Below are 17,218 nucleotides of genomic sequence, written 5' to 3' on the forward strand. Positions count from 1 at the left end.
ACGGCTGAACGTTATAAACTTCTATGAAACCCTTGGGGGTTCAAAGTTCTCATCACATATCTAGATAAGTTCCTTGGGGGGTCTAGTTTCCAAAATGGGGTTACTTGTGGGGGGTTTCCACTGTTTAGGTACGTCAGGGGCTCGCCAAACGTGACATGGCGTCCGATCTGAATTCTAGACAATTTTGCATTGAAAAAGTCAAACGGCGCTCCTTCCCTTCTGAGCTCTGCCATGTGCCAAAACAGTGGTTCCCCCAACATATCAGGTATCAGCGTACTCAGGACAAATTGCACAATAACTTTTGCAGTCCAATTTCTCCTGTTACCCTTGGTAAAATAAAAAAAAATGGACCTGAAGTAATTTTTTTGTGAAAAAAAAAGTTAAATGTTCATTTTTTTTTTAAACATTCAAAAAATTCCTGTGAAGCACTGTGGTGCTAATAAAAATATGGATATCTTATAGCCTACATATTGTAATATATTGCTTATATGCTTTGATATAGTGTGGTCATTAGACCAAGAGTGGAAAGTATTGTAAATATGAAATTTGGTTGTTTGAATCCAAACACTATATATTGCAATATACTACGGTGTAATATCTTTAATGAATATTTATGCTGCTTGATCAAGGAAGTCTTGTGTTCAATAATAGCATGATTCTCGAAGACAAGAGAGACCGAAATGTTTGGATGGTCTCATGTAGCAATGGTCATGCATGACATCAATAATCGAGGACCGATTGTGATACACATGAGACAAGTATGCGTGTGTGCCTGGGTTACAATAGGTATCCAGTTTTCAGAATAGGTGATTATGGAAGTCATGCTGCCCATATGCTACCATCTTAGAGCGTTTTGCTATGAGCATGAAGAGTTAACTTTGTAACAAGCAACATATGTTGGACCTGGACAGGCAACATTGATTGTTAGAGGCAAACAGACCTTTGGTTATAATCAGTAGCAAAACAACCCTGATGCATTGTGCTATTGTTAAGAGACATGCTAATGGCAAACGAATCTCTGGTTGGTGCAAACAAACTAAGATTGTAGTAGTCTATAACAAACAGACCTTGAAGTCTTGTGCTGTTATCAAGACAACAACGTACTGTGCAATTTCTAGATTCTGATGATGATTCAGCCTAAACATACTGCACAGATGTAATAGGGGAGGATCTGGGAGTTTTGTGTATAAAAAGGTGGACCTTGTGTCAGTGAGGGAGGGGACATTTCCAGAAGGTATCGTGGGTGCACGGTTTCTGTTATGACAAGACCAGAGTATTTCCTTCTCGCTGACACTGTGGTCCCTCCAGTGGAGAAGTGATGCTACAATACTTGGTAATGTATAGTATGGATGCTTATTTCTCTATGTACTATAATTCATATTAATTGTATGATTCACATGAAATTAATTAACAAAACAGGGTAATATTATATCTGCCATTCCTTTAATTTGGTGTTTGATCATTTAAATTAATCATTGTATAATAAAAATGTGTCATATCCAAGTGGTGCCTTCTTTAAAGCCGTATCTGAAGCTTATTGCTAAACAGTTGGCAATAAGCCTGAAGGGTTAATAAACTTCTTGAATGTGGTTTTGAGCACCTTGAGGGGTGCAGTTTTTAGAATAGTGTCACTTTTGGGTATTTTCTATCATATAGACCCCTCAAAGTGACTTCAAATGTGATGTGGTCCGTAAAAATAAAATGGTGTTGCAAAAATGAGAAATCGCTGGTTAACTTTTAACCCTTATAACTTCCTAACAAAAAAAATTTTGGTTCCAAAAGTGTGCTGATATAAAGTAAACATATGTGAAATTTTATTTATTGTTAAGTTTTTTTGTGTGCCGTATCTCTGTGATTTAAGGACATAAAAATTAAAAGTTGGAAAATTGCGAAATTTTCAAAATTTTCGCCAAATTTCCTTTTTTTTTCACAAATAAACGCAAGTTATATGAATGAAATTTTATCACTAACATGAAGTACAATATGTCACGAGAAAACAATGTCAGAATCCACGGGATCCATGGAAGCGTTCCAGAGTTATTACCTCATAAAGGGACAGTGGTCAGAATTGTAAAAATTGGCCCGGTCTTGAACGTGCAAACCACCCTTGGAGGTTAAGGGGTTAATAATTAGCTGTAGGGTACTCGGTGGGGTGGATGAAGGGGACAGTGCTGTGGCAACATTAGAAAGCGGTAGGATGGCGGTACTGTGGGAACATTATACTGTGTGTTGGAAGATGACAGTATTGTGGGAACATTATACTTTGTGTAGGGGTATGACAGTACTGTAGGAATATGATACTGTTAGTGGGGATGGCAGTACTAGGGAAACATGATAATGTGCGTGGAGGATGGCGGTACTGTGGGTATATTATTCTGTGTGTGGGGGGATGATGATACTGTGGGTATATTATACTGTGTGTGGGGGGATGACGATACAATGGGTATATTATTCTGTGTGTGGGGGGGATGACGATACTGTGGGTATATTATACTGTGTGTGGTGGGATGACGATACTGTGGGTATATTATACTGTGTGTGGGGGGATGGCAGTACTGTGGGAACATTATACAGTATGTAGCGGTATAGCAGTGCTGTGGGAACCTTATACTATGTGGAAGTAATGACAGTAATGTGTGAGCATAATACTGTGAGTGGTGAAATAGCGGTACTGTGGGAACATCATACTTTGTGTGGAGGGGGACTGTGCAAATATTACCTTGTGTATGAGAAATGCCAGTACTGTGGGAATATTACATTCTGTGAGGGGCATCATACATCCTGCAGAAGGGGTGTAAGAGTGTGTGCTATTAGAAGCAAGAATCCTCAGCGTGGTGCAGCATTTATAAAAGATGACTGCCAACTGCAGTTCAGGAGGGACCATGCAGAACCAATGGGAAAAGGGAGAGTTTTAGAAAGGAAGAGTCTAGATGGTACCCCGGGAAAGGTGACCTTAATGACGCAAGTAGCTGACATAAAATGCCAACCTGCCAAAACAGGAGCAGATTTCACATCAAGCAAAGGAATTGGCAGGATGAGTGCAGTGGACGGATCTGAGGCCAAGGTACTAGGCCATGGTAAAGAGCCCGAGGCAGCAGGTTATGGAGCACCGGCAAGCAGAACCTGGCCGGCGCCTGACAAGTCCAAGAGTCCAGGCTACGCCAGCCAATGCCTGAGAACAAGACCTGAACTGGTCAAGACCAATAGGCCAGACTAAACCAGGTAAGAGTCGAGTACCAGCCCGCACTATTTCGGATACGAGAAACATCTGCCGTTGGTCAATCACCGACGATTTGTGAGGAGATTCCGGGAGTATATGCCTGCAATAAAAAGCTGGTGGCTCTACTGAACCGGACCGTTGCTTCCATCATTGATGTACGGTACAGAGTTTGGTCCAGGCTAGTAAAACAGACAGGAGGAGGGCCAGTGATGCAAAGGCAGACCAGCGAGTCTTGGTAGACTATCAGGAGAACTTGCAGCCTAGCGGGAAGAACCGGAGACCCCCCCACTAAGGCCAGTGTTTGTAGAGGAGATAGTGTTGTGGCCTATATGTGTTGGGACTATAACCCTTGTCAGTAGTGAAAATGTAAGTTACAGTTATAGGCTGTTATTATACTTAGAGCAAGCAGAATTCATTGTATACAGTGGCATGTAAAAGTTTGGGCACCCCTTGTGAGAATAATTGTTATTGTACACAGATAAGCATGTTGATGATGAAATGATCTCTAAAAGGTCTAATGTTAGAAAAGACACATTCCCTTTGTACTTTAGGCAAAAAAAATATATATATATATATATATATATATTTATATATATATATATACAGTGGGTACGGAAAGTTTTCAGACCCCTTTCAATTTTTCACTCTTTGTTTCATTGCAGCCATTTGGTAAATTCAAAAAAATTCCATTTTTTTCTCATTAATGTACACTCTGCCCCCCATCTTGACTGAAAAAAACAAATGTAGAAATTTTTGCAAATTTATTAAAAAAGAAAAACTGAAATATCACATGGTCATAAGTATTCAGACCATTTGCTCAGTATTGAGTAGACGCACCTTTTGAGGTAGTACAGCCATGAGTCTTGGGAACGATGCAACGAGTTTTTCACACCTGGATTTGGGGATCCTCTGCCATTCTTCCTTGCAGATCCTCTCCAGTTCCGTCAGGCTGGATGGTGAACGTTAGTGGAGAGCCATTTTCAGGTCTCTTCAGAGATACTCAATTGGGTTTAGGTCAGGGCTCTGGCTCGGCCAGTCAAGAATGGTCACAGAGTTCTTTTGAAGCCACTCCTTTGCTATTTTAGCTGTGTGCTTAGGGTCATTGTCTTGTTGGAAGGTGAACCTTCGGCCAAGTCTGAGGTCCAGGGCACTCTGGAAGAGGTTTTCATCCAGGATATCTCTGTACTTGGCTGCATTCATGTTTCCTTCAATTGCAACCAGTCGTCCTATCCCTGCAGCTCAAAAATACCCCCATAGCATGATTCTGCCACTACCATGTTTCACTGTTGGGATTGTATTTGGCAGGTGATGAGCATCAGACGAGAGAATCTTATTTCTCATAGTCTGGGAGTCCCTCATGTCGTTTTTTTAGCAAACTCTATGTGGGCTTTCATATGTCTGGCACTGAGGAGAGGGTTCCATTGGGCCACTCTGCCATAAAGGCCCAACTGGTGGAGGGCTGCAGTGATAGTTGACTTTGTGTAACTGTCTCTCATCTCTCTATTGCATCTGTGGAGCTCAACCACAGTGATCTTGGGGTTCTTCTTTACCTCTCTCACAAAGGCTCTTCTCCCATGATAGCTCAGTTTGGCTGGATGGCTAGGTCTAGGAAGACTTTTTGTGGTCCCAAACTTCTTCCATTTAAAGATTATGGAGGCCACTGTGCTCTTAGGAACCTTGAATACTGCAGAAATTCTTTTGTAACCTTGGCCAGATCTGTGTTTTGCCACAATTCTGTCTCTGATTTCCTTGGCCAGTTCCTTTGACCTCATGATTCTCATTTGGTCTGACATGTACTGTGAGCTGTGAGGTCTTATATAGACAGGTGTGTGCCTGTACAAATCAAGTCCTATCAGTTTAATTAAACACAACTGAACTTCAATGAAGGAGTATAACCATCTCAAGGAGGATCACAAGGAAATGGACAGCATGTGACTTAAATATGAGTGTCTGAGCAAAGGGTCTGAATACTTATGAACATGTGATATTTCGGGTTTTCTTTTTTTTAATAATTTTGCAAAAATGTCTACATTTCTGTTTTTTTCAGTCAAGATGGCAAGATGGGGTGCAGAGTGTACATTAATGAGGAAAAAATGAACTTTTTTGAATTTAACAAATGGCTGCAATGAAACAAAGAGTGAAAAATTTAAAAGGGTCTGAATACTTTCCGTACCGATGCAAAAGTTTGGGAACCCTGCATGGTTAGTACCTAGTAGCACCCCTTTTTGCAAGTATCACAGCTTGTAAACACATTCTGTAGCCAGCCAGAGTTTTTCAATTCTTGTTTGAAGGATTTTCATCCATTCTTCCTTGCAAAATTCGTCCAGTTCTGTGAGATTCCTGGGTGGTCTTGCATGCACTGCTATTTTGAGGTCTAGCCACAGATTTTCAATGATGTTCAGATGAGGGGACTGTGAGGGCCATTGTAAAGCCTTCAGCTTGCTCTTTTGAGGTAGTCTATTGTGGATTTTGACGTGTGTTTAGGATTATTCCTTTGTAAAAGACATCCTTCTTCACCTTCAGCTTTTTTATAGATCATGTTATGCTTGCAACAAGAATGCGTTGAAATGTCATTGAATCCATTCTTCACTCTACCCGTGAAATGTACACATGCCATTGACTGCAACATAGCCTCAAAGCATCATTGATCAACCTCCGTGCTTAATGATTGGCTAGATGTTCTCCTGCTGAAATTCTGTGCCTTTTTTCTCCACATATACCTTTGATCATTGTGGCCAAATAGTTCTATTTTAACCTCATCGGTCCACAGGACTTGTTTCCAAAATGCATTAGGCTTGTTTAGATGTCCTTTTGCATACTTCTGACACTGAATTTTATGGTGAGGACGCAGGAGAGGTTTTCTTCTGATGACTCTTCCATGAACGCCAGATTTGTGCAGGTGTCTCTGAACAGTAGAACAATGTCTCAGAACTTCAGAGTCTGCTACTTTTTTCTGAAGGTCTTTTGCAGTCAAGTGGCGGGTTCTGATTTGCCTCTCTAACAATCTTACAAACAGCTCTCACTGAAATTTTGATTGGTCTGGACCTTATCTTGACCTATACTGGTCCTGATAACTGCCTTTTTTTTTATTACATTTCGAATTGAGGAAAGGGCAACTTGAATGCGCTTTGCTACCTTCTTATAGCCTTCTCCTGCTTTGTGAGCCTCCACCATTTTCATTTTTAGAGTGCTAGGCAGCTGCCTAGAAGACCCCATGGCTGCTGTTTTTTGGCACAAGGTTAGAGGAGGTTGAGTTTTTATAAAGAGGGGAAATTTGCATCACCTGGCCTTTCCTAACGATGATCATGAACAAGCAATAACCCTAATAGGATAATTAAGGTCTGAAACCGTGGTTAAAGTTATCTGAGCACTGAAATCTCCAGGGGTGCCCAAACTTTTGCATAGGGTCATTTTTTTTTTAATTATTAAAACGTAAAAGATGACAATTTTTTTGCCTAAATACAAAGGAAATGTGTCATCTTTAACTTTAGGTCTTTTAAAGATCATTACATCTTTAACTTGCTTAAATGTTCACAATAACAGTAATTTTGACCAGGGGTGTCCAAACTTTTACATGCCACTGTATAAAACAAGACTGAGCACAAGACCTTCACAGTTTCCTACACATCATAATGGAGAACTAATGACTCCTTCTCTCCAGCTACCTGATGATCCTGAGGAACATTAGGATCTTCTTGTTTACAGTCCTGTGGAAGAAGAGGACGGGGACATCTCTCTGGTGTTCTCCTCTTACTGGATAGATCTGGAGGAAACACATACAGGGACTGAATTCATTCTTTATATACAGACAATTACAGGCCGTGTGTATTTAGTCCTGTCCATTACCTGGTGATGTGAGGGGCTGGGGAACCTCCATCATGACGTCCTTGTACAGATCTTTGTGTCCTTCTAAATACTCCCACTCCTCCATGGAGAAATAGACGGCGACATCCTGACACCTTATAGGAACCTGACACATACAATGATACTGTCACCCCCCCGATCCCTTCATAGAGTTACTATATAATGTCCCAGCATTCCCAGCAGTGTCACCTCTCCAGTCAGCAGCTCAATCATCTTGTAGGTGAGTTCTAGAATCTTCTGGTCATTGATGTCCTCATGTATCAGGGGTTGAGGTGGAGGTCCAGTGATTGGTCTCAGGGGTCTTCCCCATCCCTCAGACACAGGGTCCTGACAGCACTCACTAGTGGTCTTCTTCACCACTGTGTAATCCTGGTTATGGAGAGACACATTAATAAATCTCACTACAGACATTTCCAGAGTCCTCACCTCTCCAGTTCTGTCCATCTGTTATTCCCATAGATAAGAATGATGTAATGTGACGTCATCAGAATCTCTCACCTCTCCAGTAAGGTGGAAGAGGATCTCTAGGGTGAGGTGTAATATCCTCTCCGCCATCTTGTCTCTGTCCATATCTATCCTTGATGGGTAAATCAGGAAAATTCTCTTCTATAGAAGATCTTCACTGAGAGGATCCGATATTGTAGAGACCTGAATGAGAAGATGAGCCGATGTAACATCATAAAAATCCTGTGTAATAATACAATTACTGGAGATAATAAGGGAAACATATGAGATTTATTATTTTACAGTATTTAGTTTTCTTCTTTACATCTACTAATAAAACCTATATATTTAGGCCACAGACAACAAGCAGTTTCTTCCTCGGAGTCGGCAGCTGAATACGTTCCTCATAGACTCATCTTCCATAACGCTAATTCTCGTCTCATTTCCCGACACTGGAATCGGCATTAGCAATACTGCAGGAGATATTCATTACACGGGACAGGAGAAATAACTACTTCATGATGAGGACGACATCTTCATCTTCTACTACGGCTCTAGAAACATATTTGGCCAGAGTCCGTCACTGACTCCATCCCCACCGGCCGTCTATATGAAGGTTTCCCGTCTTCCCCGCACTGTAATCTTCTATCACGTTAGATCTCCGGTCTGAGTCACACACAGAAGTTTGAGGCTTTTAGAAAAGGTCTTTTCTGAGAACTAAGACTGGAGTTATGTGATAACAATGTCTCCATGTACAGTTTTTTTCTCCTGGGATATGTTTTTGTTACCATGCTTCCCTATTTTACATGAAAAACACTACTGTGGGAACATTATACTGTGTGGAGGCCCCGTACTAGGAGAGTAATACAGGTCTCCTTGGTTCCCGTCTTTCATAGTTGGGTCGTTTGTTTCTATCAGCGGAAAAGGAACAAAACCATTGTGATTCTTATAAGGAGACAACACAAAACCCCCTAAATATAACATTATATAACAACCCCACAATCTGTGACTCTTCGGGGTAAATCGCTCTCTCACCATTGGATTAGAGCTGATACTATGAAGCTAAAGAGACTAAACAGACTTTCTGTCCCCTCCATAAAGGGGCACTTTCCCGTGTTTGTCAGGACTGTCCGAGGATTATTAGAGGGGATAGTTTCCCCCAATTAGAAGGGACACCTGTGGATATTGGGGTCTTTACCTGCTACAGTCCCGGTGTGGAGCCTCCACCCGCAGAGCCGCACTCCACATATATGGCTGCTCTGTGCGCACAGGACCTGTGATGAGGTCACAGGAGGGGAGGAGTCAGGGGTCACATGATCAGGGGCCTCAGTGTATGCAGGACTCTGCTGTGCTGGTTGTCATCATGCTGGATGAGGGGAAGTTTCTGTGTGGGGTCAGGAGGGGTTTACAGTGTGGATGTAGCAGAGCCGTGTGTGTACGGGGTGTACCGAGCGGAGCCGTGTGTGTACGAGGTGTGCGGAGCGGAGCCGTGTGTGTACGAGGTGTACGGAGAGGAGCCGTGTGTGTACAAGGTGTACGGAGCGGAGCCGTGTGTGTACGAGGTGTACGGAGCAGAGCCGTGTGTGTACGAGGTGTACGGAGCGGAGCCACGTGTGTACGAGGTGTACGGAGCGGAGCCGTGTGTGTACGAGGTGTACGGAGCAGAGCCGTGTGTGTACGAGGTGTACGGAGCGGAGCCGTGTGTGTACGAGGTGTACGGAGAGGAGCCGTGTGTGTACGAGGTGTACGGAGCGGAGCTGTGTGTGTACGAGGTGTACGGAGCGGAGCCGTGTGTGTACGAGGTGTACGGAGCGGAGCCGTGTGTGTACGAGGTGTACGGAGCGGAGCCGTGTGTGTACGAGGTGTACGGAGCGGAGCCGTGTGTGTATGAGGTGTACGGAGCGGAGCCACGTGTGTACGAGGTGTGCGGAGCGGAGCCGCGTGTGTACGAGGTGTGCGGAGCGGAGCCGCGTGTACGAGGTGTGCGGAGCGGAACCGTGTGTGTACGAGGTGTACGGAGCAGAGCCGTGTGTGTACGAGGTGTACGGTGCGGAGCCGTGTGTGTACGAGGTGTACGGAGCGGAGCCGTGTGTGTACGAGGTGTACGGTGCGGAGCCGTGTGTGTACGAGGTGTACGGTGCGGAGCCGTGTGTGTACGAGGTGTGCAGAGCGGAGCCGCGTGTACGAGGTGTGCGGAGCGGAACCGTGTGTGTACAAGGTGTACGGAGCAGAGCCGTGTGTGTACGAGGTGTACAGAGCGGAGCCGTGTGTATGAGGTGTATGGAGCAGAGCCGTGTGTGTATGAGGTGTACGGAGCGGAGCCGTGTGTGTATGAGGTGTACGGAGCGGAGACGTGTGTGTACAAGGTGTACGGAGCGGAGCCGTGTGTATGAGGTGTATGGAGCAGAGCCGTGTGTGTATGAGGTGTACGGAGCGGAGCCGTGTGTGTATGAGGTGTACGGAGAGGAGACGTGTGTGTGTGTACAACGTGGGACCTTCTCAATTTTGTTGAGATACTCAATGATGATAATTTTAACATCAAGCTTACTTGTAAGTATAGCCAGACCTCCATTGATTTTCTTGATATTAAAATATCTGGCTCCCCAAGTGGATTCTTAGAATCTAACATTTATCGAAAGGATACCTGTTGTGAGTTCATTCTCCCCTTCACCTTTGATGTCTGATGAACTCCCTCTGCTGGTGAAGAGAGGTAGTGAAATTGATTGGGATGGGAAGAACCTGTCATCTGAACAGGCGGAGTGTGATTGGACATCTGGAATTTCTCAGTGGATATAAGGCAGCCGACGCCCTGCTGGGTTGCTGGTGATCCTTTCTGCTTTGAGCTCTTGCATCCAGCTTGGTTCCTGTCTACTAAAAGCTAAGTTTTTGCCCTACTGTTGTTCCATGAGATTTTGTCTGGTTTGCTTAGTGTTTGTGTTCAGTCAGTCCTGGTTGGAACTGGCTGAATTCCATTTTTGTCTCTGATCAGTTGATCTCTTTGCTCTGTTTTCAGAATATACCTGAGTGCTGATATAGTGATTTTGAAGTCTAGTGACTTCAGGGCCGTTTTTCCTATCAGACGTATTGAGACATTTTTGGTAGGGTTTTTGCGGATTGCAGCCAGCATCTTTTCTGTCCTTTCCTATCTAGTTAGTTGGGCCCCATCGTTTGCTCTGCCTGTCTTTCTGTCTGTATTTGTGTTTTCATCTGTTTTCACCGACAATACATGTTGGGGGCTGTCTTTTGCTTTGGGGTCTGCTCTGGGGCAGTTTAGATTTCCCCTTTCCTTCTTTAGGCTTATGTAGTTCTCCGGCTGTGACGAGGGGTCTAGGGCACCGTAGGGACCCCCCACGGCTACTGTTAGTTGTGGTGTATAGGATCAGGGGTCTGCAATCCGATAGCTACCAACCTCTCCGGTTTTCTGGACTTAGCTTGTATTTTTGTTTTCTCCTCCTCCGGTGACTCATTCATAACAGATACTGCTGTCAGTTCAAATTGCAGAGCATTTTGGATCAGGCTTTTGATGATGGTGTCAATTCTAAGGATCTTAGGGATCACTTGGTGCCCCTTTATTCAAAAATGGCGTGCATATATTTTATACCTAAAATTCATAAAAATGCAATTGTGCCGCCTGGAAGTCCCATTGTTTCTGGTAACAGCAAGCTCTGTGAAACCATCTCAAAATATCTGGATTTCCACCTTAAGCCACTAGTATCCGATCTCCCATCCTATGTTAAGGATACGGGTGATGTACTGAGGAAAATCGAGGGTATACCCCTCGATAAGGATATGTGGCTAGTTACCTTGGATGTGGAATCACTATATACAGTACATCAATCCAAAATCAGGACGGAATTACAGCTGCAAAAATTTTCCTGTCTATGTCTGAACATTGTCCTGATTTCATTGAATTCCTATTGGTTCTATTGAGATTTGCTTTGGAGCATAATTTTTTCATTTTCAAGCAGAGCATCTATTTGCAACAGCAAGGGACCGCGATGGGGGCGGCCTTCACATCTTCAAACGCGAATCTCTTCATGGGGATGTGGGAGCGGGAAATTTTTTTCTCCAAACCCATAGCACACATTGAGAGGGTCCTGTTCTGGGCCTGCTATATAGACGACATACTCATGGTCTGGCAGGGCCCTGAGCGGGACCTTCTCAATTTTGTTGAGATACTCAATGATAATAATTTTAACATCAAGCTTACTTGTAAGTATAGCCAGGCCTCCATTGATTTTCTTGATATTAAAATATCTGGCTCCCCAAGTGGATTCTTAGAAACTAACATTTATCGAAAGGATACTGCTGTCAATTCGCTCCTCCACGCCATGTCCTCCCATCCCCAGCCTTTAATTGCAAGTATACCCAAAGGCCAATTTTTTTAGGGCCAAGCGGATTTGCTCTAGCCAAGAGAATTTTGCTGAGCAGGCCAATGATCTATCTCGTAGGTTTCAAGAAAAGGGATACTCACGCAGATGTATCAAGAGACCTCAAGGCAGCTGATAGAATTAACTGTGTTGAACTCTTGAAACCGCGCAGTAAGCCTGCACAAGAATCTAGGGTGAGATTCATTGCAACCTATAGCGCTAACTGGCGCGGTATAAGAAATATACTAGAGAAATTTTGACCTCTGTTACAGGTGGATCAAAATTTGGCCAAGTATTTACCGGATTATCCATCTATTACTTATAGGAAATTCCCTAACCTTAACCCCTTTACTCCCAAGGGTGGTTTGCATGTTAATTCCCGGGCCAATTTTTACAATTCTGACCATTGTCCCTTTATGAGGTAATAACTCTGGAACGCTTCCATGGATCCCGGTGATTCTGACATTGTTTTCTCGTGACATATTGTACTTCATGTTAGTGGTAAAATTTCATTCATATAACTTGCGTTTATTTGTGAAAAAAATGGAAATTTGGTGAAAATTTCGCAATTTTCCAACTTTTAATTTTTATACTCTTAAATCACAGAGATTAGGCACACAAAAAACTTAATAAATTACATTTCTCATATGTTTACTTTACATCAGCACAATTTGGGAACCCAAATTTTTTTTTGTTAGGAAGTTATAAGGGTTAAAAGTTGACCAGCGATTTCTCATTTTTACAACACCATTTTATTTTTACGGACCACATCACATTTGAAGTCATTTTGAGGGGTCTATATGATAGAAAATAACCAAAAGTGACACCATTCTAAAAACTGCACCCCTCAAGGTTCTCAAAACCACATTCAAGAAGTTTATTAACCCTTCAGGTGCTTCACAGGAATTTTTTGAATGTTTAAACAAAATTTAACTTTTTTCACAAAAAAAATTACTTCAGGCTCAATTTTTTTATTTTACCAAGGGTATTAGGAGAAATTGGACTGGAAAAGTTATTGTGCAATTTGTCCTGAGTACGCCGATACCTGATATGTGGGGGGAACCACTGTTTGGGTGCATGGCAGAGCTCGGAAGGGAAGGAGCGCCGTTTGATTTTTTCACTGCAAAATTGGCTGGAATTCAGATCGGACGCCATGTCACGTTTGGAGAGCCCCTGATGTACCTAAACAGTGGAAACCCCCCACAAGTGACCCCATTTTGGAAACTAGACCCCCCAAGGAACTTATCTAGATATGTGGTGAGCACTTTGAACCCCCAAGGGCTTCACAGAAGTTTATAACGTACAGCGGTACAATTAAAAAAATCATATTTTTTCCACAAAAATTATCTTTTCACCCCCAAATTTTATTTTCCCAAGAGTAACAGGACCCCAAAAGTTATTGTGCAATTTGTCCTGAGTATGCTGATACCCCATATATGGGGGTAAACCACTATTTGGGCACATGGCAGAGCTCTGAATGGAAGCAGCACCATTTAACTTTTTTGGCTGGAATTAAGATCGGACGCCATGTCGCGTTTGGAAAGCCCCTGATGTGCCAAAACAGTGGAAACACCCCAATTCTAACTCCAACCCTAACCCTAGCCCTAACCCTAATGGGAAAATGGAAATAAATATATTTTTTTTAATTTTATTATTTTTCCCTAACTAAGGGGGTGATAACGGGGGGTTTGATTTACTATTTATGGCGGTTTTTATGTTTGGCGGCTGTCACACGCTAAAAGACGCTTTTTATTGTAAAAATAGTTTATGCATCACCACATTTTGAGAGCTATAATTTTTCCATATTTTGGCCCACCGAGTCATGTGAGGTCTTATTTTTTGCGGGACGAGTTGACGTTTTTATTGGTACCATTTTCGGGCACGTGACATTTTTTGATCGCTTTTTATTCCGATTTTTGGGACGCAGAATGAACAAAAACCAGCGTTTCATGAATTTCTTTTGGGGGGTGTGTTTACACCGTTCCGCGTGTGATAAAATCGGTAAAGCGGTTTTCTTCTTCGGGTCAGTACGGTTACAGCGATACCTCATTTATGTCTTTTTTTATGTTTTGGCAGTTTTTGCAATGAAAACAATTTCATATAAAAAATAATTATTTTTGCATCGCTTTATTCTGCGAGCTATAACTATTTTATTTTTTCGCTGATGATGCTGTATGGCGGCTCGTTTTATGAGTGACAAGATGACGTTTTCAGCTGTACCATGGATATTTATATGCGTCTTTTTGATCGCGCGTTATTGCACTTTTTGTTCGGCGGTATGATAATAAGTCATTATTTTTTGCTTCGTTTTTTAATTTTTTTTACTTTTTAAGGGGTTCGCTAAAGGGGTTAACTAATGGGACAGTTTTATAGGGTGGGTCATTACGGACGCGGCAATACCAAATATGTTTACTTTTATTGTTTTTTTATTTTCAAAAAATGAATTTATTAGGGAATATTGTTTTTTTTAATTTATTTAGCGATTTTTTTAAAATTATTTTTACACTTTTTTTTTTAACTTTATTATAATGTCCCATGGGGGACATCACTGTCCTGTGACAGATCGTTGATCTGTTACATCACAGATCGCTGTGAAAGATCAGCGATCTGTCACAGGCACTGCTGCAGGCTTCCTCATGCCTGCGCTCTGCGGGCAGTGAGGAAGCCAGCTCCCTGCAGGCCCCCGAAGGTCCCCGTCGCCATATTGGATCCGGGGACCTGCAGGGAAGGCGACCCCCGCAGGGGCGTTGCACATCGCGCTGCTGTGGGGGTCGCAGGGAAGCACGGAGGGAGCCCCCTTCCTGCCGATGCTTTCTTTAACCCCCCGGTACACCGCGATCATTTTTGATCGCGGTGTGCCAGGGCTTAACGTGTTGGGGGCGGTCCGTGACCACCCCTGACACATTGTGCCGGGTGTCAGCTGTGATAATCAGCTGACACCCAGCCGCGATCAGCTGCGCTCACCACTTGAGCGCAGCTGATCGCATTAGACGTACTATTCCGTCCTTGGGACTTAGGTCCCAGGTCACATGGACGGAATAGTACGTCTATTGTAGGAAATGGGGTAAAGACCATCTTGTTCGCAGCTATTATTCCGGACCCAAAATTGAGAAAGCAAAGGGCCCATTATGGAGATTTTTTCCTTGCAGAGACTGATTCGCCTGCCCCAACATAATACGAGCTGTTACTTTTGAATCCTGGGATGGTAAGGTCACCTTTTCTATTATGCAGCATATCTCATGCAATTCCATAGGGGTAGTCTATTACGCTTTTTGCCCATGCCCCAAGGTATATATAGGCCTCACATCCAGACCTTTAAAAATCAGGGTTAAGGAGCATCACCCCAATATCATTAATGCTTTGGATGTTGAAGACATTGCCTCTCTCAAACCAATACCGAGGCACTTTAAAATGTTGCATGGCTGTGATGCAGGCCTCTTAAAGGCATTTGGGATAGGCAAAATCCACATTGATGTTAGGGGGGGGCAATTGGAGGAAAGCGCTTGCCCAGCTAGAGGCACGGTGGATCTTCAAAGTCGGTACCTGTTCAGCCAAAGGGTCTGAACGAGGTTCTCAGTTTCGCCCCATTTTTATAGCTCTGTTTTTTCCTTTTATATGTTTTTAATTGATTTTTATTTTTACAGATTAATTCTATATCAAATCGTGCTGGTGTGCTAAGGTTTTCGTTCCTTAATGAAGCTTTGATTGACATCATTGGAATACACCCTTATTCTGTTCAACGCTGCTTCTTCTGGAGGAATTTCTATGTGGAGTTTTTTCCTCTGTGTTGTTTCTACATATATACCTCATATTTCATGAACCGCTATATATTTATTTATACTATTTCATGTCTATGAACTACTATATATATATTCTATTATTAATATGCTATTATACGTTGTCTCAATAATATATTTTTTATATTCATGTATAAGCCTCTACAAGCATATTTGTGATAATAAGTTTTTTCTCATGTGCACTTTCATAATTATGTCTCTAAACTGACCTTGTCCATTTTTCTTTTTTCACATGTCCTGCTATATATATCTAATATATAAAGCTCAAAGTGTGTATGTATGTGTGTGTATGTGCGTGTGTATGTTTGTATGTCCGGGATAGGCATCTGCACCGTCGCAGCTACAGCCACAAAATTTGGCACAGTCACACGTCTGGACCCCGAGAGAGTCCTAAGCTATGTTGTGAGGCAAAATTTTAACCCCGCGCGTTCCAATTCACGAAACAATTTTGCCCCTATCTACATACTGGGTGAAAAAGTGTGTGCGTGTCAAGCCCCGCCCCTCATTGTGATGTCACAATGCCCCTATTTGCATACTGGGGAAGCAGTGTGTGCGTGTCAAGCCCCACCCCTCATTATGATGTCACAAAGGTTGCCATGGCGACGCTGATGTCATCAAAGGTTGCAAGCCCTACCGCCGATCATTATGATGTCATAATGGTTGACTATGGAATGGAGGATGTGTGATGAGTATATGGGCACTGGACTATGGGATGGAGAATATGTATGACAGGTATATGGGCACGGGACTATGGGATGGAGGATATGTATATGGGCATGGGACTATGGGATGGAGGATGTGTGATGGGTATATGGGCACTGGACTATGGGATGGAGCATACGTTTGACGGGTATATGGGCACGGGACTATGGGATGGCGGATATGTATATGGGCACGGGACTATGAGATGGAGGATGTGTGATGGGTATATGGGCACTCGACTATGGGATGGAGGATATGTATGATGGGTATATGGGCACGGGCCTATGGGATCGTGGATATGTATGATGGGTATATGGGCACGGGACTATGGGATGGAGGATAATTATAATTTTCTACAACTAACCACAGTTAGTTACTATGCCCGGGCAGCGCCGGGCTCTTCAGCTAGTTCAATATATATGTGTATATATATATATATATATATATATATCTCATCTTACAGCTATTTATGCAAAATACTTAACATAGTAACATAGTTATTAAGGTTGAAGGGAGACTTTAAGTCCATCTAGTTCAACCCATATCCTATCCTTACTTGCCCTAACATGTTGATCCAGAGGAAGGCAAAAAAAACCATGTGGCAAACAGTAAGCTTCACATTGTGGAAAAAAATTCCTTCCCGACTCCACATACGGCAATCAGACTAGCTCCCTGGATCAGCGCAATATTAAGGAAACTAGTGTATATACCCTGTAATATTATACTTTTCAAGAAAGGCATCTAGTCCCTTCTTAAATTTTAGTAGGGAATCACTCATTACAACATCATATGGCAGAGAGTTCCATAGTCTCACTGCTCTT

At 42.8% G+C, this 17,218-nt stretch overlaps 1 protein-coding gene across 1 annotated transcript in view; it reads right to left on the reverse strand.

Moving 5' to 3' along the window:
- LOC141055868 (uncharacterized) overlaps positions 1-17,218 on the reverse strand; it is a 172,926-nt gene that overhangs the window by 109,142 nt on the left and 46,566 nt on the right. The window contains 4 exon segments of the mRNA XM_073552585.1: positions 6,886-6,983; positions 7,067-7,190; positions 7,274-7,453; positions 7,583-7,732. Of these exon segments, the coding sequence (XP_073408686.1) occupies positions 6,886-6,983; positions 7,067-7,190; positions 7,274-7,453; positions 7,583-7,732 (552 nt within the window).

This window comes from Dendrobates tinctorius, unplaced genomic scaffold, assembly GCF_039654945.1.
Source record: "Dendrobates tinctorius isolate UK_male_01 unplaced genomic scaffold, ASM3965494v1 ptg000192l, whole genome shotgun sequence".
Lineage (NCBI taxonomy): Eukaryota > Metazoa > Chordata > Amphibia > Anura > Dendrobatidae > Dendrobates > Dendrobates tinctorius.